At 41.3% G+C, this 27,819-nt stretch overlaps 1 protein-coding gene across 1 annotated transcript; it reads right to left on the bottom strand.

Annotated features, from left to right (window-relative positions):
- Window positions 1–27,819, bottom strand: CDS1 (CDP-diacylglycerol synthase 1). Its single transcript, XM_048942395.1, has 13 exons — window positions 27,685–27,819; window positions 21,229–21,356; window positions 19,801–19,897; window positions 17,260–17,357; window positions 15,400–15,539; window positions 14,300–14,358; window positions 12,237–12,319; window positions 10,427–10,514; window positions 9,905–9,973; window positions 8,919–9,071; window positions 5,408–5,527; window positions 3,818–3,921; window positions 1–2,725 (listed from the first exon to the last, which is right to left on the bottom strand). The coding sequence occupies exons 1-13, from the start codon at window positions 27,766–27,768 to the stop codon at window positions 2,596–2,598; spliced, it is 1,353 nt and encodes a 450-aa protein (XP_048798352.1). The 5' UTR covers window positions 27,769–27,819; the 3' UTR covers window positions 1–2,595.

The raw sequence follows: 27,819 nt of genomic DNA, 5'->3' as shown, positions 1-27,819 counted from the left end.
TAAAACAGAAGAGGATTTACATCCCATTTTTATTTTTACAATGCCTGCCCCAATGAAAGATTGAACTATAACAGATAATATATGTTCAAAACATTTACAGTATTTACAGATAACTTTTTTTTTTTTTGCTCAATAAGTAATTACAGCAACTTTTAACAAAAGTACAAGTGAAAAGAATCACTGGTGCAAAAGTTACCCTGTCCTGTTGATCACATTGTAGTGCTTGAACGAGCTGAAGTGACAACTGGGATAAATGCATTTCATAGTGAGCAAACGTCATTGTCACTTGACAGTGACAGGCCCTGCCAAGCTGTATTTACAAAGCCTAAGCCAGCAGAATGCCATTATTCTTTCTAGAAAGAGCGATTAGTGAGTTCAGAAGTGATCCCTTCTTCATTTTAACTTTGAACAGCAGAATTGCAGTGTCATAACTTCTACTGTGCAAACAGACGACAACAGATTTCAAATGCTCTGTTGCATTAAGTGCTAAAATAAGCTTAACTTCCTTATTGTACATGCTATAAAACTACACTAGAAAGTTCAAGTTTCAGAAGCAACAATTACCTTTCCATGTGTATTCTGTATATATATTTTTTAATTTTTAAACACAGGATGAAGATACGCTGGCTCCAGGAAAGCTGTGTTTTTCCATAAGCAAACCCAAAAGCCCTGTACACAACCAAAGCCACACTGACACGTTCATTTTTGAGGTATGCTACTGGGGTCATCTTCCCTGATGCACACACCCCTATTTCCCTTTCCTTCTCTCTCAAACTCCTTTCTCTAAGCCATATATTCTCTGGCCATGCCATCTTCCAACCTCTAGCTATGCCACATAGTCCTGCAGCCTTCAAACTGTAGGGAGTATCACAAAGAATTTAATTCTTCCAGCTACCTGACATCAACAGGGATTACTTTAGGGCCGGATTTCCATCTCAGAGCCACACACAGCAATGCTTCTCCAGTCTCACAGTGCACAAGGTGTCATGGCCCAAGTGCAAAACAAAGCAAAAAGAGCTGCACTGTATCCAAAAGAACCAGTCTCAATGTTATGGATATAGCCCATCATCCACCCTAGAGTCTTTGCCATGGTTTTGTTCTCAGGTAGCACCCTTCTAAATCTTTTATATGCATGTGTGTGTATATACATACATACACCTACTAATGCTATATATATACACATACATCTATACATGTACATATACACACACACACACGTGCGTCAGTACGTTCACTGCAGGAGAAACTTATTCACAATCGGTTGGAAAAACTATATTGAATTTAGTTAGAATTGGCATTTGTGCTTTCTGTCTGTAAATGAACCATTTTTATCATCTCAAAAAGTTTTTCTTGTAATTTAATTTTTAATTTAATTTGCTTTAAGAAGTTCAAAAGCGGCCAGGACTGAGAAATGCAGAGCATCAGCTTTTCTCCTGTGTCCCATTAATCCTACACTGCAATTGCTTCCTTCAGAAATTCATCTGAATCCCTATGTTGTTGCCCAGGCTTGCTTGAAGATCCTCTTAGTAAAACAGTACCACGCAACAGCAGAGCCATGCATCATCTTGCATCACGCACATTCATGAGATAAAAGTTTCTGCCTTCACTCAGTAAGACACGAATAAAACATGACCTCAAGGTGCTTTTAAAAGGGAGAAAAAAATCCCCTTCTACACAGTAGTAAATAGGCACAAGGAATAAGGCTTGAAATAATGTCTTCAGACACTGATCATCCTGGGGAAACCAAGTTCTTAAACTCCGAATTCTTTCCAATCTGGTTACAGGGTTGGAGAATCCCACCTTCAGGTAATTACTGCTCCCAGACGTATGTGCTTCTTTACAGTGCATAACATTAATTTTAAAAAACAGCAGCTCCACAGCCCAGTCAGCTCAGTATGCTCCAGTACAGATATCTCCCTCTTGAAAGGATGAAGTAGTTTCATAAGAAAGCTGATTAGTTAAAAACACAGCAAAGGTTCACCTTCACAGTGACTCAGTAAATATAGGAGGTCTGACAGCAGTCCACCAGCACTGCTTTGACCAAGCAAACGTGGATTTTCTGGCCAACTCTGTCTTCATCACCCAGCTGGTTAAACGAGCAACTGCCTGCCTCTTCTGTATTTTTACTACAGTAACCACTTTACACCAAAAAAGTATTGCTATGACATACAGTAATGGAGAACTCATTAAAAGCCACCAGTGAATTGAGAAATTTCACTAAAGTTTGCTGGACGTATAACTCACGGGGAGTTCAGTCTCACTGTTCTAATCCAGGACATCTTAAAAAGGACTTTTTAAAATACAAACGTTGTCAGGCTGAGTGCTGAAGAAGGCCTGCTACCATTCACTGCGGGAAATAAAATACATAGCACGGTACTGTTACTCTGTAAGCATTTTAATTATTTTAGGAATAACTCTTCTCCTGTATCCTACTGGAAAGTCACAGCATTCACATTCCTTTAAGGAAAGAAACATTCACCTCGTCCAGATCATGATGTAGCCTTCCTTCAGCCATTACCTTTGTGCACACTTACAGTGCTTTTCCACAGACAACGTCTGCATGTCTTTTTCTCACCATTCCTCTGTTTTGGCAAACTATCCTCGCAGGGATGGCTGCAGGATCCCTTTTTCGACAAGATGAGATTTCAGGGTTCTGTACACATTGAGTTGTTGCTCGGGCTGAAGGACCAACAGCTGCTTCAGTACTTTGCTGGGATTTGGGCCCCTGTCAATGAAATAAGTTTTTTTGATGAACAGCGGTTCTAAAGAAGCTTTCAGATAGCTTTCCATTCTCACCCTGCTTTGCTGCAGAAACAGTGCCTCCTTTTTGTCCGGCAGCACCAAAGTATGGATTTCACCCAGTCTAACCTTTGCCACAGGGTGCATGGGCAAGCATCACTGGGCCAGCACTCTCATTTGCTGAATGTAAATAGGAATTAAAAATGGTGCCTGTATTTACTATCAAATGGGAATATTAAGAAAGGTTATAACAAAAAAGATTCACAGATTTGTTCATAATTACCATAATCACAGTCTTCATCAAAAGATCTTTTTCATTTTAATACCAGTTGCTGGATAAGCTGTGTAAATACCAACTAAATGGAAAGTTGTCAGAGTAAAATAATAATAATAAATTCTTAAATTAAACTGTGCATCCCTAAATAACAGGAATCCAGTCAGTCACTTACTGTGTACTTCTTTAATTAACTCAATATGAAGCAAAAAATCTGTAACTTCTTCATTTTCTCATTATTATTTACTCAAATGCATTTACAAAACGAAGGGCGTGTATCAGTTTGGCCATCTCATGTTCCTTACCTCAATTTCCCCCACCCCGGAACTAAAATGACTGCCTGCAATAGCATTTCCATTCCCATGATCTCACCTTTGTGACAGTTGGTGTGGGATGACAAGCAGCATTTTTAAGAAGTCCTCTACTCTCTTTAATGGTAGCGTTTTACTCTCCAACAGAAAGCCTCAAGTCCTGCCACTGAGAATACTTAAGCTCATGGGAAGAACCACAGTCACAACACGCAGGCTCTTTTTGAAGCCTTCTATGAGGCTGCAGCAAAAAGCCTCATATTTGAAGTTACGTGGGTTACTGCTGATACCCTGGGCATAGCTTTAATGTTGCACAAATCTTATGCGATCTTTGCGCTCTTCATGACTCTGTATCTGAAGTCATTGCATACAACAAACATAGAAACAACCTTCACTGCGCTAATTATGCAGAGCACAGCTCAGACCAAAACACTGTGGTACATGTGGCACAGCTCCTACTCGTATTTGAGTACCTGGAATTTCAAAAAACCCATACCTTATGAAACTGGTGATGTAGACATGAACAAAAGTAGCCATCAAGTACTGACAATCAAAGCGATCCATTATACCACCGTGCCCAGGGATTGTGTCTGCAAAATCCTTTAGGGTGTGAAGGACAGAAGGAAAAAGCATCACAGTAAGCGATTCAGATGAAACACACCAACCAAGGCTCACCTGACAGCAACATTTCATGCTATTAAGCTATGGTTTCAATGCACTGAGACAAAACTTAGCAAGTGCCTTTTTGCTACAGAACTTTCTAGCCAAAACGATGAGGCAAGAGGTAAGAAAAAGTGAAAAAGAAAGAGATGTAGCAACTTCCCCAGAGTCACATACTAGAGGGCAGGTCAAGTGCACATCCACCACCACCAAGTACATCTCTGTGTATGCATGTACTTCACTGCTTTTTGTAGAAAGCTTCTTGAACCAATGGCTGCAGTTTCTTGCCCCAAAGGATCTCATTCTCCTCTTCAACACTTTTCTTGCCTTAGCATCTACTGCTAGCTGACACTGATGCACTTACACCAAGGGAAGAGCAAGAACTGAAATCCCTTTCTGCTGACTCCCAGCGACTTAACAAGTCATATGCTCATTCACCTACCAGTTTTATCACTGGCTTCTCAGAAGAGTAACTAAAAGCCATAGCATGTACATGCAACATTAGTACATTCAGCAGCATCACAAAGCCCTGTCATCAAACAATCCCTTTAAAAAAAAAAAAAAAGGAATGGAAAAGAAAAAAAAGACTCAGATGCAAACAAATATGCCACCTTCTGTGTTACCCATGTTTGTCTTACAGAGCAGACACAGGCCTAACAGTGCACTAGGCTGTAAGTAGCCAGCCATCAGGTAAGTGGTTGGACCAGTGTGAGGAAAGGGAATAAGCACAAGCACATGGGTGGGACTTCAGACCAGAGAGGTTTACTTATATGCTTTGGTGCAAAGCATGTGCCACAACCAGCAGGCTGAAGGAACAGGTTAAGAATTACAGTAGTCCTGCCAAGACATAAGGGAGGTCAGAAGAAAATGCGTGGCTACTCTCCTCCCATAGTCCAGTGTCACTGAATTCCAGCCACACTTGTGATAAAGAGGCCAACACATCGCATCGTGTGTCAGCACACGCTCTTGCTACAATGCAGTGCTGCATTGCCATAGGCAGTCAGTCACTCGTGCCTTGCTGAACAGAAGTGTCAGCATCTGCATGCAGCACAGGCTGGGTCTGTAAAGTACAGCTTTAATGATGTAAAGATTGGGGCAAACCACCGTGAGCAGTGGTCAGGTATCTACAGATTGGTAGGTATCTACTGAGTGGTGTGGAATATAATTATCTTGCATCGTGCTCACCTTAGAAGCATAGCTGAGAATAGTATCAACCAAATGCAAAAAAATAATAGTAATAATTTAGGAATAACACACATATGTATCCAATAAAACAAAGAGCTGGTACTGCTACTGAAGCACAGCTCATACATTGTCTGAGAAAGATTAGGTAATGGAATCCACACAAGAAAAAAAACCTCAAAGCAACCGATCTCATACAGAGAGACAATCAGAACAAAGACAGCATATGGGAATGATGACACACCTTGATTTTGAAAGCTCGTTTAAATCCACTGGCAAAGAATCCTCCAAATGGCCCAATTAGTGAGGCAAATGTTGACAGTGCAATGCTGTGCATCTGGAATGGGTACATATTCACCGTTTCCTACAAGAAAAATAATTAACAGGATATTTCAGTACCTTTGATTCTAGGCATGTTTCAGCTTAAATATTTTAAAATTGGGCACATTTCCACAAAGCTTCAGTTTTCCCAACAGAGAGTAATACTTTTCAGCCAAACACTTAATCAGAAGAAATAAAGTTTCCCCTGCCCTGCTTTTCCAGCTCTGTATCCTGTAGAGAATGGAGCTCTCCACAGAGCCAATAGGATTTCTGCAGATTAGGTGACTCAGTGTCCCCAGAAATTGGCTGCTGTCACGCAGTTCACTGTCACAGTTGCTGCTCTGAAGTGCTCCCATGAGACAGACAGGAATTTCTACACAAGTCTGCCATGCCGTCCCCTATACATACACAGTGCAGCACTGGGATATGAAAGGTTTACTCCATTAATATTTGATTTTACATTTGACCATATAACATCCCCCTCATCTTGTTCAAAGACTTAACATTTCTTCTGGCCCATTACATTTCTTAGGGATAAGAGAGACTTGATTGTCAGGAAGGAGAACACGTACCTATTGCCAAATAATACATTAATGATGATAAGTTTTATTTTGCATCTTTGAGCTCAACCAAGTCAATGGCACAAGCTCCAGCCTAGCAATGCTGCTGCATGCAGAGCACACCTTCCCTGGCAATTCTCAACACACTCCACCTGCAATTGAAACTCTGGTACCTTACATTTCTGATCTGCATCATGGCCAACACCAACTGTTTCCTAAACCGATGGTCATTTTCTATAAATACTGCTCAAAGTAATTATCTCCTCAATGGACACAGAGTTTTTCAATACTACTCCTGAGGTGTGTGTGCAACCACCACCTCTTTTTGGGGTGGACACATCTCAACTGGACCATGACAGAGCTGGCTGTTCCCATCACCCTGTCCTTTAACAAAAGTCATAACGCAGCAGGACAACACAAGACTTAGCCCAGCTTACACACTAATTAACTACTTAAAAATAATTTTTAAATTTGCTGTCAACTTCACAGCCTCTGAAGCAATGGTGTGTTCATTCAGGAAAATACTGGATCTGCTTCTAGATGCAGTCTTCTTTTTGTTTTGTTTTGAAGTACCAGCTGCGGCTATTATTTATAATCCTCAGTTTTTGCAAACATCAGCAACAATTTCCACTTACGCCTTTTTGTTACAATTGTGAGCTTTTCTCATTAAATGCTATGCTCGTGTAAAAGCACTTAAAACACACCATCTTTCTTAGCACTGTCTGCTTGTTCTCAATGTTGAGGCAACGAATAGAGCAGAAGGTGATGCAGAACCCACTTGCGTCATACATTTGTCACAGGCACCTCCTTTGTGTCTCACAGGGAAGATTAGGGCATATGTGCATGTCCGTGTGGGGTGTGCATGTATATGTGCCTAAGTGCACGCACATGTATATGTGAGTGCACATACACATAACTCTGTGTGTATATGTGCCTGTGTATATATGCATGCACACGTGTCTACACATGTATATTTGCATGTGTATATGCACAGGGATGTATATATGCACAGGGGCACATACATGTGTATGCATGGATGTGCATGTGCCTGTATATGAATGCATATGTTTACATGCATGTTAACATTCGCGTGCACACATGTGGGCCTGTCCGTATGTGTATGCATCTGTGTGCATCTACCTACCTACATAAGTGTGCCTGAGTGCACTTGTGTGTAAATGTATACGTACAGGCACATATGTGCATGTGAATATATGTGCATAAGCATGCATGTCTGCACTTGAGTAGGCATGCATATCAATGTTTGTACCACACGTGTACACACACATGCACATATACATGTCTGTGGGCATGTACACACAGTCTGCATACAGACAAGTGTCTGTATGTTTGTGTATGTATGCAAAAGTGAACATACGTACACATTAGAGTGTACACAAATGTGTGCATGCACACATGCACAGTGTATGTATGCATATATATACATCCCTGTGTAAGAATTGGCTGTGCAATGTATATCTGCACATCTACATGTGTGCACACTTGTGTATATGTAGCTGTGCAAGCATACATGTGTGTCTGTGTGTAAGCATGGGTGTATATACACACATCTGTATGTGCATGGGACATATGGGTGCATGCATACATACACATGGAGTGGGATGTATACGTGTCTACATATACATGTGTCTAAAAGCGTGTCTGCATGCACATATGCATACGTATGTACGCTCGTGTATGTGTGAGGGTGTATATGCATGCAGGTACATGAATGTGCATGGGTGTACATACCCACACACGCACTTATACATGTGGATGCATATATCCATGCACGGTAAGTATACATGTGAGTTCTGTGTGCAGCTGTGGGTATGTGTACATACACAAGAGTGTAGATGTGTGGGGGTTAGGTCTCTCTCTGCATATATTTTGCACATGTGTGCATGTTTACAAATGTATGTAAATAAGGGCACATACGTGCATGGGTGTATGTATACATACATGCACGGTGTGGATCTGCATATGTAGGTGATGGGGGTGGGTAGAGATGTTTGGGGGATGTGGATGTACTCATGTGCACACTCGTATGCACGTGGGTATGCATCTGGCTGTGTGTGGGTGGATGTATCTGTGTGTCTGTATACACATGTGCATGCACACCTCTGTCCATGCAGGGTTGGCTGTGGGGTGTGTGTGCATGTAGTTATTCACGTATTTACACAGAATTCATATATATATATGAAATGCATACAGACTCTAGTTTTACTTAGTCTTTTCCTGTGATGAAGGCAGCAAAACTGATATGGCAGGAGGAGCAACGACCTACTTCCTGCCAGCTAAAGACACAGCACTCCTCCTGGCAGGAGGCACAGGCTGCATATGAGGACATGCTGCAATCCATTGGGTGAAATTGTAACTTAGTCTGTTTTTCTCTGTGTACAATAGAAGGAATGGCCTTAACTACACAAGATCTACTTCACAGAGACAGTGCAAGTTCTAGTCTAGATGCAGCTGCACACTAACTCAAAAATGGACTGCTTTTCTACTGACAAAAGTATTCACCCTTACTGCTAACTCTGGCTGTAACAAGCCTCGGCCTATTTTCCACACACTGTAACAGCTTAAGACTGTAACAGCTTTTCAGCAGAGTGGTTGAACATGACATACAGCACAGTGAGCAGTACCATCCACTTCCTGCACAAATACAGGCAACAAGGACATAGACATTTCCTTCAGCAACACTTCTGCTTGAGTGACCACCTCCTCATGTGAGTAAGAGAAGCTGAGAGTAACAACTCAGTTTCTAACCCTGAAGACCTACCTGTGCTGGAACATCCTTCTAAAAGGTTTAGGAAAACTTTAAAGCTTGGCTTTGTAATTTCTATCTTAATTAAAGCCTTATTTTTTCCTTACCCATCCCAACACAGCCTGAAGCAATAGTGGCACAGAGTATTTCTTCAGCTGGAAAAGTTCTGAAGGTTCACACTCTGTCACAAATCTGTTGGTTTCACTGTTATATTCCACTGGGCAGACAAAGTATTGATGTTGAGCCAAGAAATAGGAAAACTGGAAAGCAGAACAAGAACTCTTGAAATATGCATTAGTTGTTACAGTCAAAAACCTACTCTAATAAATGACTTTGTTATCACAAGCTCAGGATATGAAAATTTTTGGTAATAAAGAGACCACAACGGAGCCCTCGTTTTAGGGTGGAGAATGCCTTACTAAGGCAGGCAGATGTGGAATTTCAATACCCTTCATGATAATTTCCCAGTTTGTTTTTATTTTTCTGTCTCTCAGAAGTATCTGCAGTGTATTTCTGCATCATAATATCCCCATACAGCTACAACTCATTATTTCTTTTCAATTTACTTTTCTATTAAAACTTGAACTACTACTTCTACAAGGTCTGGTACCTACAAATTCTGACCTTGGTGATAAATTACATGTAAAATCAGTTATGTTGCTCTTTTATCCTAGACATACCATCAGAATAAAGTACCCATCCAAACCCAGAGGCATTTCAGTCAGGAAAAATAACAACATGAAGCATACAATACAAAGCTACTTCTTCACAAAGCAAAAGCAATGCTTTCAATAAACTCAAATTTTAAAATAGGGATGTAACTATTAGATAAAAGAACTCCAGATATAGTCTGTAACAGTAACGGCAAAACAGTCAGTTAAGTAATTCAGTTAAAGTACAAACCTTGTCCTTAACTTTTAAAACCAGTTATGATCAAGCAGAATTCTGTAGCTAAAAAGATAATCAACCACAAATCCCCAACTCTTAGACTTTCTGCAGTTTGAGATGACCTAATTTGTCAGTAATTTTATTTCCCCTGAAAACAGAACATTAAAGGCGGAATCTATAAAAGGAAAGTCCTGTGGTTACTTACAACAAATCCAAATAGAACTGTGGAGAAGCCGCCTCCAATGAACCCTTCCCAGGTCTTTTTGGGAGACAGCTAGGTGCAAGACAGAGTTAGCTGCAACAATTGCATCACTAAACCTTCTTTCATCCCCACCTCCATTTTTGTACCTCACTTGCAAACATCAACACCTGCTTGTGAGCACATGTACACATGGAATACTGAATGTCACCAGCTAAGTTAGTCACTAAACACTGTGAAGGAAGCATGCAGTTTAACCTGCATGGGAAATTGAAAGGAAAGAAAAAAGGATGAAATACGCTAACAATGAAATAGGCTGCAACTGTATTATACTATGGTGTTAATACTACATTCACCATAATTTCAGTTGCCACTTACAAATCTCTAGAAATCAGATTAACAATGTGGCTTTTAGCAAATAGGTAACCTGCGGAACAGATGAAAGTGTTTATTCTATATATATTATTTTTTAGCAAGTATCAAAAATGTTGTAAACTGTCAAAACTCAAAGAACACTTACATACATACCTTAATTAATGGAGTTCTGCCAAAAAAGAATCCAAAAATGTAAGCAGCAATATCATTGCAGATAACACTCGAAATTGGCACCAGAAACCTAGAGAAAGATGCACCAAAAGATTCACGTAGAGAAAAGGGAAAACTGCCTGAGCTTCAGTACAAATAATTTATAATTCACACAGCAGCATTTTTGTTGGGAAATGTTCTGAAATACTTAGAAACTGTTATGCTTCAAAATGTCTTCACCTTGTTCCTCCCTAAGTAACACAGTTAGCCATACTGATGTTAATGTTCAGCTAATCAAGACTGTTAGAGACCCATGCTAATTCAAGTTAAAATTTAATTTTAGCACACGAACTTAAAATGACAACAGGCTGGGTTTTTCTATCAGACCTGCTGACTGATACCACCGTTAAGAAGAAATCAACAGAAAGAAACACGTTAATATTACTGTTAACATCAAAGCAAGCAAAGTCCTTATAAGTTCAATGGTACTTAAATTTTAAAAAAGAAAGCCAGCTTTTTTTTTTCTTCTCGTCAGTTTGCAGCAGCCTGTATTAGCTTTTTACAGTGTTCTCTGCATGCAGATAGCATCTGAATTTGCTACTCGATCCTGTTAACTTGCATTTCCCCCCATTTCAAGGCAGAGATGTATTAATAAACTAGAAGTTGGATGTTATAATTATGTGCCAAATCGGTAGGTAGCTAACAAGGAAACTTGGTTCAGCTTTTCACATGAACTAAATCACTATGAAAAGAATTCAGTTAAACAAACTCTGTCAAAGGCTTTGTTTCTTCTTTCTGGCTGTGAACATGTCCTCTCTGCAATAATCTCCCATTGTCCTTCCATCAGGAAAGGAAAAGGAGAACATGCAGTATTAAGTTCTTGGAAGAACACACTGCTTTCCATGCACTGCTGCTTTCTTTCTCAACTTGTAATTTACCACCTGCAGAGGTGTGGGGTGGGAAAGCATTACTTCTTTTGGGGGGAGAAGTTTTGAAGTCATCAGGTTTAACTGCATCATCAGAATTGATTACATAGCTGGAAACAAGACTTGGGATGACTGGACAACATTCAAGATTTAAACTCATAGAGAATTTCAAACAAACTGATTTGAACTTTAGCATACAAACTAAAGGCAGGAAGGGAGAAGCATTTTTCTTCTAATAGACACCTTGCTCTTGGAGACTGCCATCAATCAGTAAGAAAAGGGAGTCTTTGCTGTCCTTTCACCTGAACCTCCATACAGACAAGACGTGTGGTTTCAGACTACTGATCCATGCTACATCACTTGCCAGAACTATTTTGTTTTGCCTGCTAAAAATAGGTGAGAACATTTTTAGTTACCTTGTAAAAATTCCCACAATGTTGTTTCTTATCTCTGAGGATTTTATGGCCTTCAAACCTTTTGGAAAGGTCTCGAGTGGGACTCCTAAAGCCAGATTTGGTCTTCCAAATTAAGTGGTCCAACCTCAGTAGCATTGAGGTACCTAAAGCTCCTGAGCAGCTGTGTTCCTGCACTCAGCAAAATGCCATATTCACGACATTTGCAATTAATCCCGAACCTGGCAGACAAACGAAGTGGTTACTTGAAACCACCATCCTTGTGGCTGCCATCTGGCTGGAGAGCTCTCTGCCCACTGTCCTGTACCTTCACCTCATTGCTCCCACTGCTTCCAACTCCCCGTCCAACTAAGCACAGGTGCTCTTATCTTGTGCTACTTCCACTGTAGTTATTCCCTAGCCACACCCACTACATAGCAGAGCCGGCCTTTCAATGCAATAGAGTTACAAATTAGTTTATTGCTGTCCCCTTACCAGATCATGCCTTCAAAGAGATTTTGGATGACTAGATGAGATTGAGTTACAGTGATCAGCAAAGTGACATGAGTCCATGCGAACTGTTAACAATGCAACAACACAACAGTTAGTGAGAACACGGATCAGTACATCTCCATCAATACTGGCATGTCAGCTAGAAGAGCCCTTAGGGGCTCTCACGTACACCAGCTCTAGCGATAATGCAGAGTGCATGCATACAGTATATCACAAGTTAGCTGGCTTTCTGAAGAAAGGACTGAAACTTTAAAAGCTTTCCTCATCCTCTTCCATCACCCAGAATTTTTAATGTGCAGTTGAACATCCAATTTAGTGAGACATACGTGAACTTTCAGCACGAAAGCAGCGAAGAAAGGTAAGCAATGTGATATTCTGTGTATACACATGTAACAGACAAGTTAGAACTGTAACAATAAAATGGCAATGAAGAACTCATGAAAGAGTCATGTCACACAGATGTGGACATCATGACTTAACACCAACCCTCTCAGGAAACATGAGATTTCTCAGGATGAGAGAAAAGAGTTAATTTTTATGGGCATGAACATTTAAACCGTCAAGATCACCAATACTCTACCCATCAGGTGGCTTCCAAACAGTCTACAAGTAATGCTTCTACATCTCACTTTCCAAAAACTCTTAGATCAAGACCTGGTCATTTTTCCATTGAACTCTGGATTTAAGCACTCCATGTCTGGACTATTTGACACGTACAATGTGGTACTTCCTTAAGTTTTCTTATCACATGTGTTTTCCTATAGCAGTCCACAACTACTTATAGTTAAGAAAACTGAAAAAAGTTGAAAGGGAGTGCAAGAACTGACCTAAACTTTCTGAACATATTATTCGCTGGTTAGTAAAGGAACTCTGAAGCAAAACTTCAGTGATTCATACAAAGGTGCTGTAATATCAACTCAAACCAGATGGCTGTTCTTGTCTATCCAAACAGTGTTCTCCCATCCAGAGGATATGCTGCTCCTTCTGTTCTTCTGAAATTCTTACATAGTCACACCTTAGTGCTTTCTGAAAATCACAATGTCGAATGACCAAGCACATTCCTCTGCCCCTCCTTTTTCCAGAAGGGAAAGCAACGTATTTACCTTGTGCCAAATCAAAGACCTGTGCTTTGCTAATTACCAAAGACCACCTCTCCCAGAAAAGCTGCATTTCCCCTCCATCAAGCAACTTATCCCACAAACATGGTAAATCTTTTATTTATTGATTTTAAATATCATGCAATTCCTAGTCCAAAATGAGCAATCTGCAAGGCTAAAGTGCCATCTAAGGCACCTGCAGAAACAGGAGTTAACAGCAGAAACAGGTCCTTAAGAAATCTTCAGGTTGCACAAGACATTCAAAAACTGTTCTGTTTGTTGGTTTGTTTTTTAATAAAAAGGCTGTGCTGCCTTACTGTTTTACTGTTTTCTGGTGATTTCTATCTTTTTTAATAGATGCGATGTTACACCTTCAATTTAGATATAAAAAAGGCACATTACAAAAATTACACGAGAAAACTGTAAGTTAATGCTCTTGACTATCCACCACACACTGCACTAGAAGACCAAAGATGAGAGATAGAAACACATGTTTATACAACAGAAGAAGTGCTGCTAAGTGCTGGTTTTGTGCCAAGAGCACACAGGTGTTCCCCACACAGGTGTTCAGGTCAGGCTCCCTCCTAGCATTGCAGTGGGGCCTGTGGTCACCAGAGTCATGTCCAGCTTTGTGCTGAACGTGTCTGGTTTTTGGCCTGCACGAAAGGCACGTGCCTCTCACCAGGAGCCTCTCCTTTACCCATCTGTCACTAAGAGATGCATCACCCTGGGTATGCGCAGGGCCTCATTAATCACAGCTTGGATTCACTGAGAGACTGCACTTTCTGACAGAGGCAGCCCCATGGTGTAAACACTCAGACTGACATTACTCTGTATCACGTAGCTGCCAGCTGAAGCACTCCCAAGCTATTTTATGAACATAATGACATGATTCTTTCTTGTGACATTCATAACATGACTGACCACAGCAAAGTGGGTAATACACACCATGTAAAACTGCAGACGATAGTGTTTCTTCACTAAACTCAGAACAAACATGCAGAAGCCTGTAAAATAAAGTAAGTGTAGTTTGTACCACTGTATATTCAATGACACTGAACCATGATATGCCAGTCATTCTCTTCCCTTGAAGCTCTTCCCAGTTCCTCTGGTCAGAGTATTTGCTTCTGCTCAGTAACCACAGGCACAGAATTATTCTCATTAGAGCAGACTTAGCTATCCTTAGTAAGAAGCTTCTGTTTTGTTCCTTCCAAGGTCCCATCATGGAAATCTAAGCATGGAGAAAAACTTTCATCTGGCTTAAAAAACAGTAACAGTAGACAAAGCTCTTTATTAACAGCAGGTTTCTTCATCTATGTTATGAATACTTCAGCATGGCAGTCTCCTGCTCCTTAGAACAACCCGAGTCTTCAATTGATTACTTTCTAAGCTAATGATAATATTAATATAGTAAATAATAGTAATATTAATGTTGCGTTCCTGAAAGCAGAGCAGACTATATTTAGTGGTTTACAAAGCCATATCCCACAAAGCTGGACTGGGAGGAAAATTTATCCATGAGGCAAGCAAAAGTGCATCTTGCAGATAAAACAAACTCTCAGGTCTTTGGAAGAATAGCTTGAAAATATAATACCAAGCTCCTGGCTGCTGACCTGGCAGAACACTTGCACAATACAGCATTAACCCATCACAGAAATGGTGAATATAAGCTATTTCACAGACTGTCAAAACACCCTGCACATATTCAGGATCATCAATCATCATAAAACCAGTCCAAGATGATTCCTAATGAGCACCATAAGCTCAGCTTTCCTAAGATAATCTGCTTTTTCTTAGGTTACTCCCTGAGTAAATGCAAAAATTACACTCATTTTCATGATGAGAATAGAATTGGGAATTTCCTTAAACAGCACCAGAAAAATTAATAGAGAGGATAACAGCAGAAAGCTTTAAAAAAAAGCAAGAACAAAAAAGAACAACAAAAACAAACAAAAAAAAAACAAAACCCACCATGGAAACATACACAAATAGACACAAAAAGAAATGCAGCACAAAGATCTTTAATTTCTATCATTCCCCATACTTACCTGCCAAGTAGAGTGCAAAAGAGATGAACCTGTGGTAACGAATTAAGAACTGAAGCTGTTCTCTTCTCTGAACAAACGTACCAAAGTAATCAGCCACAGTCTCCCCATAAAAAAAGTAATTGACACACAGCAAGAAATACCTAAAACAAATAAAGGTAGCTATTATTTTAACACGGTAATACAGGGTTGTGTCATTCAGTTAACATCGCTCACAAACATACACAATAAGAAAAACAACTAAGTGGCAAGAGCTCATGATGGAATACAAATGCAAGAATAAATTCAGATTTTCACTATACCTCTGGTTTGAAGCCTTCTCCAACAAGCAAATTTTGTAATGTATTTCTTATAATGAAATCCGATTAGAAAAATAAATGTCACAAAAATCGTTTCACGTACTGTACTGAATAATTCACACCTACAAAAGCCCTTTTCAGATATTCTCACAGTACAGAATAAGTATCAGATACCTTCTATACTCAGTAATACAACTGGGTACATACTTGTACGCAATTCTAACGTGAAAAGCTCATGATATCTGCCACAGAAAATAGTAAGATACTTGCAGAACAAAACCTCTGAGTTCAAACCTCTGTCGATGTGTTTGAGGATCTGATCAGAACTTTACTTTTGCCATCTGGACTGAAGATTCTTGTGTGAAAGAGTTACAGCTGCATCTTCTCCTGTGTCTTTCACTTCTAGCTTCCTTCACCTAACAACAATCTTACGGAGTTAAAGTCCATTCACAAATCAGTGACACAGCTCCAACCACAACTTCTTCCAAAATAAACTGGAAGTACATCCAAACACAAAGTCTGAATGAAGTGAGATGTCACCTTCACACGTCTCCTTCTGAAGGATTTTTCAAAAGAAAAAAAAGCTTCATGCAGCCAAACCAGTTAACATGCAAATAAAAAAAAATTAAAAAAAAATAGAAAAAATATCAAATTCAAAACCAGTAAAAGATGCACGTTTCTCGAGCAGCATGTTCTTCAGCTTTTTACTGGAGTCACAAAAGCCAAAAACTCATAATTCAAGATGGGCTGGATATCTGGATGTTTATGGAGATCAGTACTTGTCTTCTCCTCCAAGCCAATCCTCAAGTCCACTTTGCAAGGCTTTGCCCCTCAAACTATGCCTCACAGCTCACGTTCCAATCACTAGCAGTACCCTCCCACCCAGCTGAAGGGTCTCAATATGCCGTCTCAGCGGCAAGACTTTGGGTGGTACTGAAATGCTGATTTTGAACTTAGCATACATAGGTAGACTGTAGTTAGCTGCCAAAGTAGACCAAGTGGTACGCTGCACACCCTCTAAGAAGCAGGACATTGACACAAATATCCCGGATTTGTCAGAAACATTAATCCTGTCCTGTGGCTTTCAAAATATCCCCTACCACTTCTATCTACCCAGTCCTGTGATTAAACTCAAAACAGGAAAGGATTTAGAACTTGTACATCATGATTTCAGTTACTTGCTTGTGAAAAGAATCCTTTAAAAGTACACAGAATTACTTGCAAAAGTCAAAGCTTTTCAGATAATATAGGTCAGGTGATTATTTGGCTATGCACTTTTTCAGGCAGCTTCCAAATGCTTAATTCTGACTTCAAGCATATATGCATGCACACAAATGTGTACATGCATGCATATTTATAACAGGAAAAAAAGTAGTAAAAAGCCAACTTATTTGTTCAAATTCACAAAAGGAAGGCAATTACAGAGTCATGTAGTAGAGACAGATGCCAGGTTTTACATCTGCACATGACTTACAAAGCTATCCTTCCACCATGCCAGGATACAAACAATGCTAAGGCTTAAATTTCCCATCTCTACTTATTGACCATCTTGCTTGCTACTTACCAGCTGAGGGATCTGAACCACGGTAAATCATACGAGTGATACACTCTGTAACCTATAGTAATGATTTCGTGGAAACATTTCACTTGGATGCCCAAGACCTAAAATTAAGAAGAAGAAGGAACAATGTACATTGACCACTGCTTGTTTCTTAAAGGCTGTGTGGAGCACTGCAGCCTACATTAAGGTGGGAAAAAATTACTCCAAATTTAAATTCCATGCAGAAAGGAGACAGCTTCCAAACAAGAACAAGGAGAAAGTCAAGCTCTGCTTAACTGTCCCTGCCCCCTTAACTCACAGCCATTAGGTTTGTAAAAAAGACACACTGAGCTTGTCAAAAAAAGGCACTCTGGGCTAGCTGCAAGAATCCCCTCAAGAAATAAGCGAGAATTCCTGACTGTTCCTCATTAAAATACTTGGATGGCAGCAAGTCAAAAGCATTTCCATAAAGAGAAAGCTCTTTTGGTTAAGTTTTATTTAAATTCAAGAGATACGTTCAAGGTAGAAAGAAAAAAAAAAAAGAAAAAAAAAAAAGTCGTGCAACGCAACATAGCAAGCCTTCCATTTGCAAGTACTTCATCACAGGTAAGTCTCCACTGATAATTATCGGTGCTGATTAGAAGCACAGGTCACCCAGTGCAGGTATAAGTATCACAACCCGCACAGCCTTGCTGCTGTTTCACGATCTCACCATGGCTGTGCTTGCCTATGCACGTCTGGAGGCGCACTCTGCGGGCCATGGGCCCTGAGGGACTCAGCCAGGTTTGCTTAACTTTTAGTCACCGAGCAGACCATCTCGCCCCGATATCCAGTGCCTTCAAACAGTGCTAAGAAGTAATCTTGTGCAGACACTGGAGGAGGAACCTACCCACACTGACCGTGCATGCCATCACCGTAGGCTTTGCAGGATTTCTCTGAGCACCTGCACTCATGAATGCACTTCACCTTGTTCAAAACAGTTTGAACAGTATTACATCACCTCAGTGAGTTAATTCTGACACCTGCCCTGCTCATGCCCTCAATTCGGCTTTGCCTTCATCATAAACTCTAACGTCACAATTGCCCGTAGTATTTAAAGGTTGGTCCTTAAGAGGAAAAGGACATTTGGGGGTGAAGGTGTGGAAGTTTCTGCCTCAACAGCAAACAAACACAATATACATTCCCCCAGTTTTTGGGAGCAGTTTGAGGACCTGTCCTCCAAACTTATCTGGATTACCCTTCCTACAGCTCTCCAGGCATCCTCCCGGCCAGTACTAAGATTTGGCTTTAGCATGACAACTCCTGAGAAAATTTAAGCTAAGTGACTCCAGTGAAACTAAATCATACATGAGCAAAACTTTTCATTACTTCACTTTTTGAACACTGTAACAAATATCAAATTTAGACACAGTTAACTGTATTAGGCAACTGTCTTTTTTGCTTTATAGTACAGAGGAAGAATTCTCTATTAATTCTATACTAACCTCAATGGCTTTTTAGTTAATATCCTGTTAGCTTAGCCATGCCTGAAACTTTGCAGCATACCATGAATATAGCAAATAATAATGCAAAGCCAGCAGTTTCTTTTTGCTCCAGTTATTCTGAAAGTGTTATATACTACTGACATAGCAAGAAATGTCTCTCCAACGAGCTACAACTTAGCAGAGCTTTTTTGTTGTTTCTTCATACACTCAGTAAAATCATCTGCCACTGAAATCACAAGCTTGTTGTGTCATTCTTCTAAAGACAGGAAATACAAACCAGACTCATTCAGATGTAGGGACTGTAATACAGACCATAACACTGGTGAAACAGCATTCCAGCATCTCAAGAGGTGTTTTGGAGTAGACATGGAAAAAATAAAGGTTTTGACAATTTGACAATCCTGGGGAGAAATCAAAGCAGCTAACCAGAAGTACTAAACTCCAGAATTTTAGGAAACATGTTTCTTTTTGTTGTTTGCCACAACTGAAAAAAATAATTAAATCCTCATTCACTAAGAACAGCAGAAATAAAAGCAATGGAAAGAAGCAGCATGCAGTGGATGCTAATCCACTACGTTTGTTTACTTTGTGACCTAAAAATGCATTTTGTCTCTGTGTCACAGACAGGCACCTAGCTCCACTCTGCCAAGGCAGCTCTGGAGAGAAGCAGGGAATTAATGGAGCGTGACTGAGGAAAGTCCTCCAGCGCCAGGCACTGCCAGCTGACTTGAACTGCCTGCTTTTCTCAGCCTGAAAAATGAAGCTCCCTTTGTGTATTTCAAACAAAATCAAAGGAGGGTATGAGAAGGTAATGGGAATCAGACAAGGAAATAGATTGATTTCATTAGCTTCAAGGCAAAAATCCATTTGACTTGTTTAATTTCTTCCCAAATAAAGTTACCGAGAAGGTCTTCATCCAAAAGCACCCAATTGAGAACCTTTTCAGTAGTTCAAAGACACCTACATTTACAGAAGAGAAATTGCTTTCTGTAATGTCTGCACTTTGCTTCCAGCTATTCCTTATGCTGGACGAAGAGATTAAGTAACTCTTGCACAATACAGAGTATTTAAAGAAACTCACCAGAAGCATCAGCATGAAAGATCCCATGTATATGATCAGAAAAAACACAGAAATCATAGCTAGCGTTAGAATCCCACGAATCCACCAATTTTTCCATCTGTAAAGAGAAACAGTATAAAAAGCAACCAGTTACAAATGAAAACAAAGGCCACTCCTACACTGTGCGAACACTTGAGTTGATGAGAAGCAGCAGGAAGCCCAGATACATCTTGCTTAATAGAACATACAGCAAGAAACACAGAATCTAGTTTACTAGCTGCCAGCTCAACAGAACACATGGTAAAAGAAAGCAAAGGTAGCAATCTTCCCTCTTTCCTCATAGCTTCTCCTCCCTCTTATTTCAGACGTTATGGATCAGCCCCTCCTTGAAGGCGGCTGTGAAAATACATCAGGATCCTCTGGGAGCTTTTCACAGCAGGAGACATGGGGAAAGCAGCCGTACAAAGACTTACATGTAAAAAGAAAGGCTGCCAGGAAAGCAGCATACAGGTCTCTGAAGACTGACAGACAAAAATAAATAAATAAATAAATATCTGGGAATAAACTCACTGCATGCTCCTCTCTGCCATGGAAATGTTTTTAATTATTAATAGTGTGTACCGTACTTCCTTTTCAGTAAGTTCTTCTCCTCCTCTGCTTTGCTCCCTTCAAAAGTCTTGCCCATACATGTACAATCAACCAAGAAATCACAACTTACTGCTAAGCACAAAAGAAAGCCTACTAGATCTTGAAGAAAAGGTCTTCGCAGTGTCCTCCTTTAATACCAGTTTTACGTGTCACTGCTGCCCCAGTAGACACACTTGCTTCAAGAGACACTCAGTTTTGCTTCATATTTTGCATTTAATGTAGAGTTGAACTACCTTCATTTGATATTCATCTGCCAGCTAATGGCAGCTAAAGCCACTAAGTGGAACTGCCGAAATTGTCAAAACAAAGTTGGAGAGGAATTCATTACAATAAGGCTTTAAGTTCCCCTTCAGTATGAGTTACGGAGAAACAGCTTGTTCCTCATGGCCTACTTATCAGAAGTGAAAATGCTGCCCAAAAAACTTACATCCAGAGAATCAACACTTTCACTTAAACACAAACGCCCCCCTCATAAAGCTTGAATGTAGGAAATAAGCGTTTATAACCCCTAGAAATTCTGACTCTAGAGATCAAACCCAAACACTGCTCTCTCACATATTTTATTGCAACGCTTAGACAGAACAACTGCAAAAGTTTCAGTGAACTGTGGGCAACCTTCAGCTGCTGTGAAACAACATTACACTAAATGGGCTTCTGAAGCATAAATATCAATTGTGACAACAAATAAAAAATTATCCTTGAATTTTTGTATGTACCAAGTGAAAATTAAAACTACAATACAGTCTGCAATAATTTTAGTTGGCAGCTCTCCAATTAGAGAGCTCGTTTGTTTTACAATACCTGGCAGACAAGCCCGACAAAGCCCTTTTGAGGATTTCTGGAGTGCTGTCTGTTGGTGGTGGAACATCGGGGGTATCCGAATCATTTCTGAGATCCAAATCAACGAGTCCTTCATCCAAATCCACTTCCTATGACCAGAGGAAAAAAAACATATAGCTCAATCACCTCAATTCGACATACAGGAATATTAATTATGCCACAACACAGTATTCAGTCACAAACACATCTTGGAAAGTGACGTAGGAATTATCAGTTCCCTAAATCGAGAAAGCAATGATGTGCTAGTCAAGTGGTTGATGCTGTAGAAAGCGAGCGTGCATTAATACATGTTTATGAGAAGGGCAGTACTCCAGTGTTGTGACACGACCTGCTACACTCAGGGAACTTTATATTCTGGGCACTCTCTCTACCCACCTACATAAGCACAAGGTTATTTGTTTCCAAAAGAACTAAAGGTGAATAAAACTGAGGTTTAACAAAAATCCCTTAGTCTCTAACAAACTTCCTCACCTTAATTTCAAGCTAATCTAAGGCAGCAAAGGGTCTTCTGGTGGCGTCACACAGAGAAGAAAGAAAACGGAGCACCAGACCAACCTCTCCACAATGAGAGATTGCTTTTACAGTCTCACACACACCTATGAGGGGACTTGAACCCTCCAGCTTGAAAATAAATGACCCAAGAACAAACTGAAGGGACCCTTGAACCCTCCAGCTTGAAAATACATGACACCCAAGAACAAATTATGAAGGGATCAGTGACAGTATTATTCAGAATAACCTTTTGGTTATACAACCTCAGCAAAGCACCTGGATCTTCATTGTTCACTGACTACTCAGAAGATACGAGATAGACCGATCTTTCACTTTATCCAAAAGCAACATATGCAATCTAATGTGCGAACTGTCACCAACAGTGAGAGCAGATCATTGAGATTTCTTTTTCCTCAGCAGCAGTCAATACCCAAGGTGCTGATTTACTTCATTCTCCTGTTACAAACCCCTAACTCTGCGCAGGTGGAAGGCCGCGCTTGGCACTGGCACAGCTGCTCCCTTCTTCTGAGTATTTTTGGTATTTTAGAAGCCAGCAGAGTACATTTCCCCTTGCCTCCAAAAATCCACTGTGGAACTAAGGTCTACAGTCCCAGCCATCGCTCAGTTCCTCTATAGTCTGTAGCCTTTTCCCCGTAACCTCTTGGCCTACAGGAAGCTGTGCTTGAACATAATCAAAGCCTCAATAACCATAATCTCAGCCTCAGCAACCAACAACCTGTGTCAACAACACAAGTGGAAAAGGTAAGGCGTGCCAAACCTCACTGCCTGAAGCTGCTGATGGAGCCCGCATTCAGAATCACAAACCAAACCGGGCTGAAATGGGGAAGCATGGAGGCCTGGTTTGGGGCTGTTTGGGCTCCCAGCGCTAGGAGGCTGGGCCCTCCCCTCTGATCCCATGGCTGAGTAATCATCAGGCAGACACTGACTATAATTAATAGGCATTAGAAGAGTAAATATTTGAAGCGTGATCTAGATCTCAGGAAGTTTGTTGAAGGCCTGAAAAGCAAGCAAACAAACAAATTAATGGGCATGCAAGCCTTGTTATTCAGAGATGGCTTTTTCCAGTTTTGTATTACTACAGGTTAGGAAATCAACTATAGGTATCATAACGCACAAGAAAAAGGTAAAAAATAAAAAAATAATCACAAGCCTTTCTCCAAACCACTGTTCCACCTCTTACAGTCTGCATCCAAGTACAAAAAGCTGTTTGCACAGTGCTAGAAGATAGCACTGCACTGCAGATGAAGGGCAGTAATCCTGGCCCTAAGACCACGACTTAGAGTATTTAATATTAATCCTTGTTTGTGCACAGCAGAGAAGTTCTCTCCTTTACGTACTGAGAACTAAAAATACCTCCAAGATTTTTGTTCCATTTCTGGGCTTTCAGCACAGCTCTAAGTGGTTCCATGCTCAACTGCTGTTTAAACAGCAAGAAATAAAATCATGCCTATTTTTACACCTCTGATATTTTAACACAATCTTTACTCATGCACCTAACTTGAAGCAATGTTTTCAATTTGTTATTTCCAGCATCTGAAATCTGTGGCATTTTTCAGAGCATGTGAACACCATGGAGTCCTCCTGTGCTTATCCAATGCATCTTCAGCAGTTTGATGCTGCTGCTGCTATCAGAAGGTGGGCCGGTGCAGTCTTCAAGCTGCACACATTCTGCCATTTTTTAGCTTTAAATTGCTAGAACAACTTGTGGGGAATAAACCATGAACTATCTTCTATTTCCCTTTGAACCTTACCTCAGCAATGACCTTGAGCACTTACTTCATCTTCCATTTCATGCTATAATGGCCACAAAACATTTCCTGAGTAAAGTATTTAATTTGCCAAGTCCGAAGCCAAAGAGGAAGTTGCTCACTAGCAGTCAGTTAATTGTCATCTCCAGCATGAAATGCTTTAAGAACCCAATCACTTGGGGACATACTTTTCTTGTTAATTTTTTTTCTTAGTTACATAATTGACTATAAACATTCCAGTTAATAGCTAGGAATAACAACAATCATCACTGCAGTAACCAGTGGTGTGATCACTACAAAAGCCCTCAAAAAAAAAAGATCAGATCAGGAGTCTTGCTATTTCAGTCTGACTTTGCAGAACAGTTTTGGAGCGAATATAAAACCCAGCAGCCCTTCCTTCTCCTGTTCTCCTGGTCTGGGACCTAACCAAGCTGAACACACAGCAACAGTGAGGATGTGCGAGGGGCAACGCGTGAAAAGCTACAGCTTGAGGCTGTGGGCTCTGATTGACAAGTTTTTCAAACATAAAGTGAAAACACCAGAAGTTGTAGTGTCCAAAATGACACCTTTTAACCACAGCTCCAAGTTAAATGTTTGATATGAGGTATTGCCACGTCTCCCCACAGTTCTCACACAGCAGGTGACAGAGCCTTTCACACGCACTCATCTCATTGGTTCAGGCCCCAAGTGCCTGTGACAGACAGACACTACAAGGAGGCTGTTGCCTTGCCTCTCCTCATCTGAAGGCTCATGTTCCTGCAAGAGAACCCACCTAACCAGCTCATTAAGGCTAAGTCCAACAGGGCTGAATGATGTAGGCCTGATAAGAACAGGAAGAAGGCAAACACAAACTGTTATTCAGCCGCTCCTAGGAGCTCAGCGCCCAACAGATGTTTCTTTCTGAAGCTGCAATGTTCATCAGTTTTCAGCACTTGTGAACTAATCCAAGAGAAAGGTGTATGTAGTTGTAGAGGCTTGGTTTGTTTTAACGTTGGCTTTCCTAAAAAGTGACAAGACTTCCATCCTCAAGCTAAACTGAGCAATATTACAAATACCGTTCCGTAGGAGGAACTCAAGGAAGGACACTGTGCCTACCTAGCAGGAGGTATTGTGACACCTGCACAAAAATCAAGCTTCCATATGGAATTCTGCTTGCTTTCTGCTTTCCAGCAGCCACCAAAATACATCCATGTGTCACGCATAAAAATAAAAACAGACCTGTCAACCTCTCACCTTCTAAAAGGCCATACTCATCTTAATTGCCATCCCATATAAGACATTTCTGCACTACAATTAACAGACGCCGAGTGAAACATGCACAGGAATTACCCATTACTAAGGCATTTGCAATGTTCTGTTAGTACTGGACTATTTCCATAACACAGTAAGAAACTCAGGTAGACACTGTAAATATGCTTTCCTCAGAGAACGGAGCATCACCTATGTTAAGAGAAAAGGAAGACAGACATTTTCCAACAACTTATATGTATATATATGTACTTCTATTTTCACATATATATACACACATACAAAGCAAATAATTGATTGCCATTTTACCAGTGTAATTGTTCAGTTTTCTTCTCCAGCATTGATCTTTCTACAGCCTCTCCCACAAGTGTTACACTGAAGCTAATAGTTCAGTGAGAACACCTTGTGGCGTATTTAAATCAATGTACTTCGATACCTTCCTCTGAAGCCAAGCCATCAAAGCATCAGAAGATCTTGAATAGTAAAACCTTTTTTTTCCAAGCTGTTGAAGCCCAACATAAGCAAAACCACAATCCCATGAAAACTGCACACACCAAATCACCAACTGAAACCTCCACATCCCAACTCACACACTTTCAAGATGTGAGTTTTGAAAATAGTTAGCCCTCTTGTTACCCGTCAAACTAACCAGGTCTATTTTCTGGTTATTCCAACATTACTAAGCAAACTGAAAGAAGTGATTTGTGACAGAGTCTGACATTGCACTCTAATCGACACTGTCATTAGGATTTCATTGAACTCCAAGTGAGTTTAGAACATTTAAAGAATCACTGAATCATTTGAGTTGGACGGGGCCTTTAAAGGTCATCTAGTCCAAGTTCACTGCATCAAGCAAGGACACCTGCTGCTTCAGCAGTTGCTCTGAGCCCCATCCAGCCTGACCTCAAATGTCTCCGGGTTCAGGACACACACCATGACTCTGGACAAAATTTGGGGCCAGCCTTGCAGGTGAGAGTCTGAGCCCAAGTCATTTCTCCAGCAGCTGACTCCCAGAAGGGCTGTTTCACTGAACAGAAACACCTTTTGTGCTGTTACTGGAGAAACACCAGTCAGTGATTCCAGGTCTGTTTTACTTAGAAATAATTAACACTTAGCCTGGGCACACAGTCACTCGTTTGGTGGCTACACGGCAACACAACACCGCTTCCTGAACTCTGTGTGACACCACGAGAAGTAACCATCTCCCTACCTTCAGGACACACTGATGTCTTTCAAGCATTTGAAAGCAGCATCACAACCTTCATGGTAATAAATGGAACAGTTGGAATTTTGAGAGTAGCGTGAACAGCAATCTGCAAAACTGTAACTGACTTTTTCATACTGAGTATTTTAACGCTAAATCATTCCGCTTGCTCTGGAGGGCAGTGGAGTATTCATGGAACCATATAAGACATTTATGGGAAAAGCACACAAGGCACACAGCAACAGATGGGACAGGGAAGACCTAAAGATCACTCCTGCACATCACAGGACAATGTGAGGAAAGAAAAAACTTGTGAAATCGCAGAGGCCCATGGGGCAAAGGCACGCTGACAGGAATTTTGCAGTCATCAGCTTGATAAGGTTGCAGGCAGCTGGGGACACTAAACTATGCAGTGCTCAGGAACAAGCTATACAAAGGGCATACGGCATTTGTTCTAAACCAAAGTTACCTTCTATTCGAAAACAAGGAAGTAGAAACAGATACTGATTGTTTCTGTGCATTACTAAGAAGAAGAGCAGAAAAGGGGAAAAAAAAACAAACAAACCAACCAACCAAACAGCTTGACTTAAATTCACTAGGAAATGAGCATTTCTGGACTTAGCAAGCATTTTAAGTATCAGCAAACATACTGAAAATGCTAATGAAGGGTCTAACAGATAAAAGCCTTCAGATACACTCAAGAGTTCTTGCAGGTCTTGAGCAAACTCCGAGCATTCCTCTACATTGACATGCACGGTGCTTTAAAGCATGTCCCTTTTACCCATCTGGAAACTGAATGAATTGGGTCAGCAGCAGTTGCATCAGAAGCCAGCAGTTTCCATACATCCACATTCTCATTTTAAGTGTGGAAGAGGGTGATGTTTCCCAGCTGCGCAGTGGGGAGCAGCGGAAACCCATTGCTTCACAGCCATCTGGAGCAGTCATGGAGGAGGGAACAAGTTTCAAAGTGTGCAGCCCCCAAGGCAGAACAGGCAATGTGCAAACATCTGAAGGAGAACGTGCTGTCTGCATGTTGCAAAGGCGAGGCAAGAGGCAGAGCACGCACGTTCCCATCTATGGGGACACAGAGTGTGGTGGCACCTGTGAATCCCAACGGCCTCATACTCCCCATCAGATCCCCTATGGCGTGCACAACCACTGTGCCCACCACTAAATCAGGACCCAACTGTGGCTGATACAAAACTCATCTCTAGATCCTGGGCTTGCCTTCCCAGCAGCCTGACAAGCCCTTTTGTGGCTGGGGGAGCTGAGGTGGGACGGGGGTTGGGGGCAGGTCGCCGTGTCCAGAGCTGAGCAAAACCAAATGCTTCTGTAGGAAAGCAGTATTTTGAGCAGACCGCTATGAAAAGCCATAGCTAAAATAAGTTCTCACGTAGGGAGAGACACGCAACTGTGGCCTAAGCGCTGCTGTACAGAACGGGGCCCTGAACGCGGCACACTCCGGCTCACTGCAGAGCTCGGTGGCTCCGTGCCCTCCCAACCAAAGTGCAGGACGAGGGTTGCCGGCAGACTTTCGCTTTCTCACTCCGCACAGCCCCGCAGCTCCGGCAGCGCGCGGCTCCCGGCGGCCCTCCGCCCACAGCCCTCCTTTCCCCGCGGTGACCGGAGCCGCCACGCCGCCCCCCGCAGCCTCCCGGCGCCCGCCCGCGGCCTGCCCAGCCCCACGGCCCCACCGCTCCTCACTCTGTCGCTGCCATCCTCCTCCTCCACCTCCTTCTTCTCCTCCTCCTCATCGGCGGCCGCTCGTCGCCGCCGCCGGGCCGACATGGCGGCGGGAGCGCGCTGTGGCCGGGCGCGGCGCTGGCAGCCCCGTCAGGG

This window comes from Lagopus muta, chromosome 4 (assembly GCF_023343835.1).
Source record: "Lagopus muta isolate bLagMut1 chromosome 4, bLagMut1 primary, whole genome shotgun sequence".
Lineage (NCBI taxonomy): Eukaryota > Metazoa > Chordata > Aves > Galliformes > Phasianidae > Lagopus > Lagopus muta.
Note: the sequence above shows the minus strand (reverse complement) of the source record. Positions and strands in the feature narration are given on the sequence as shown.

Excerpts from the sequence above, each read along its gene's own strand:
- CDS1 (XM_048942395.1), bottom strand. The coding sequence starts at position 27,768 with ATGTCGGCCCGGCGGCGGCGACGAGCGGCCGCCGATGAGGAGGAGGAG. Across the intron at positions 17,358-19,800 it reads CTTTCATGCTGATGCTTCTG|GTCTTGGGCATCCAAGTGAA; the intron begins GTGAGTTTCTTT and ends TCTTAATTTTAG. Across the intron at positions 9,974-10,426 it reads GCAGAACTCCATTAATTAAG|CTGTCTCCCAAAAAGACCTG; the intron begins GTATGTATGTAA and ends TCTTGCACCTAG.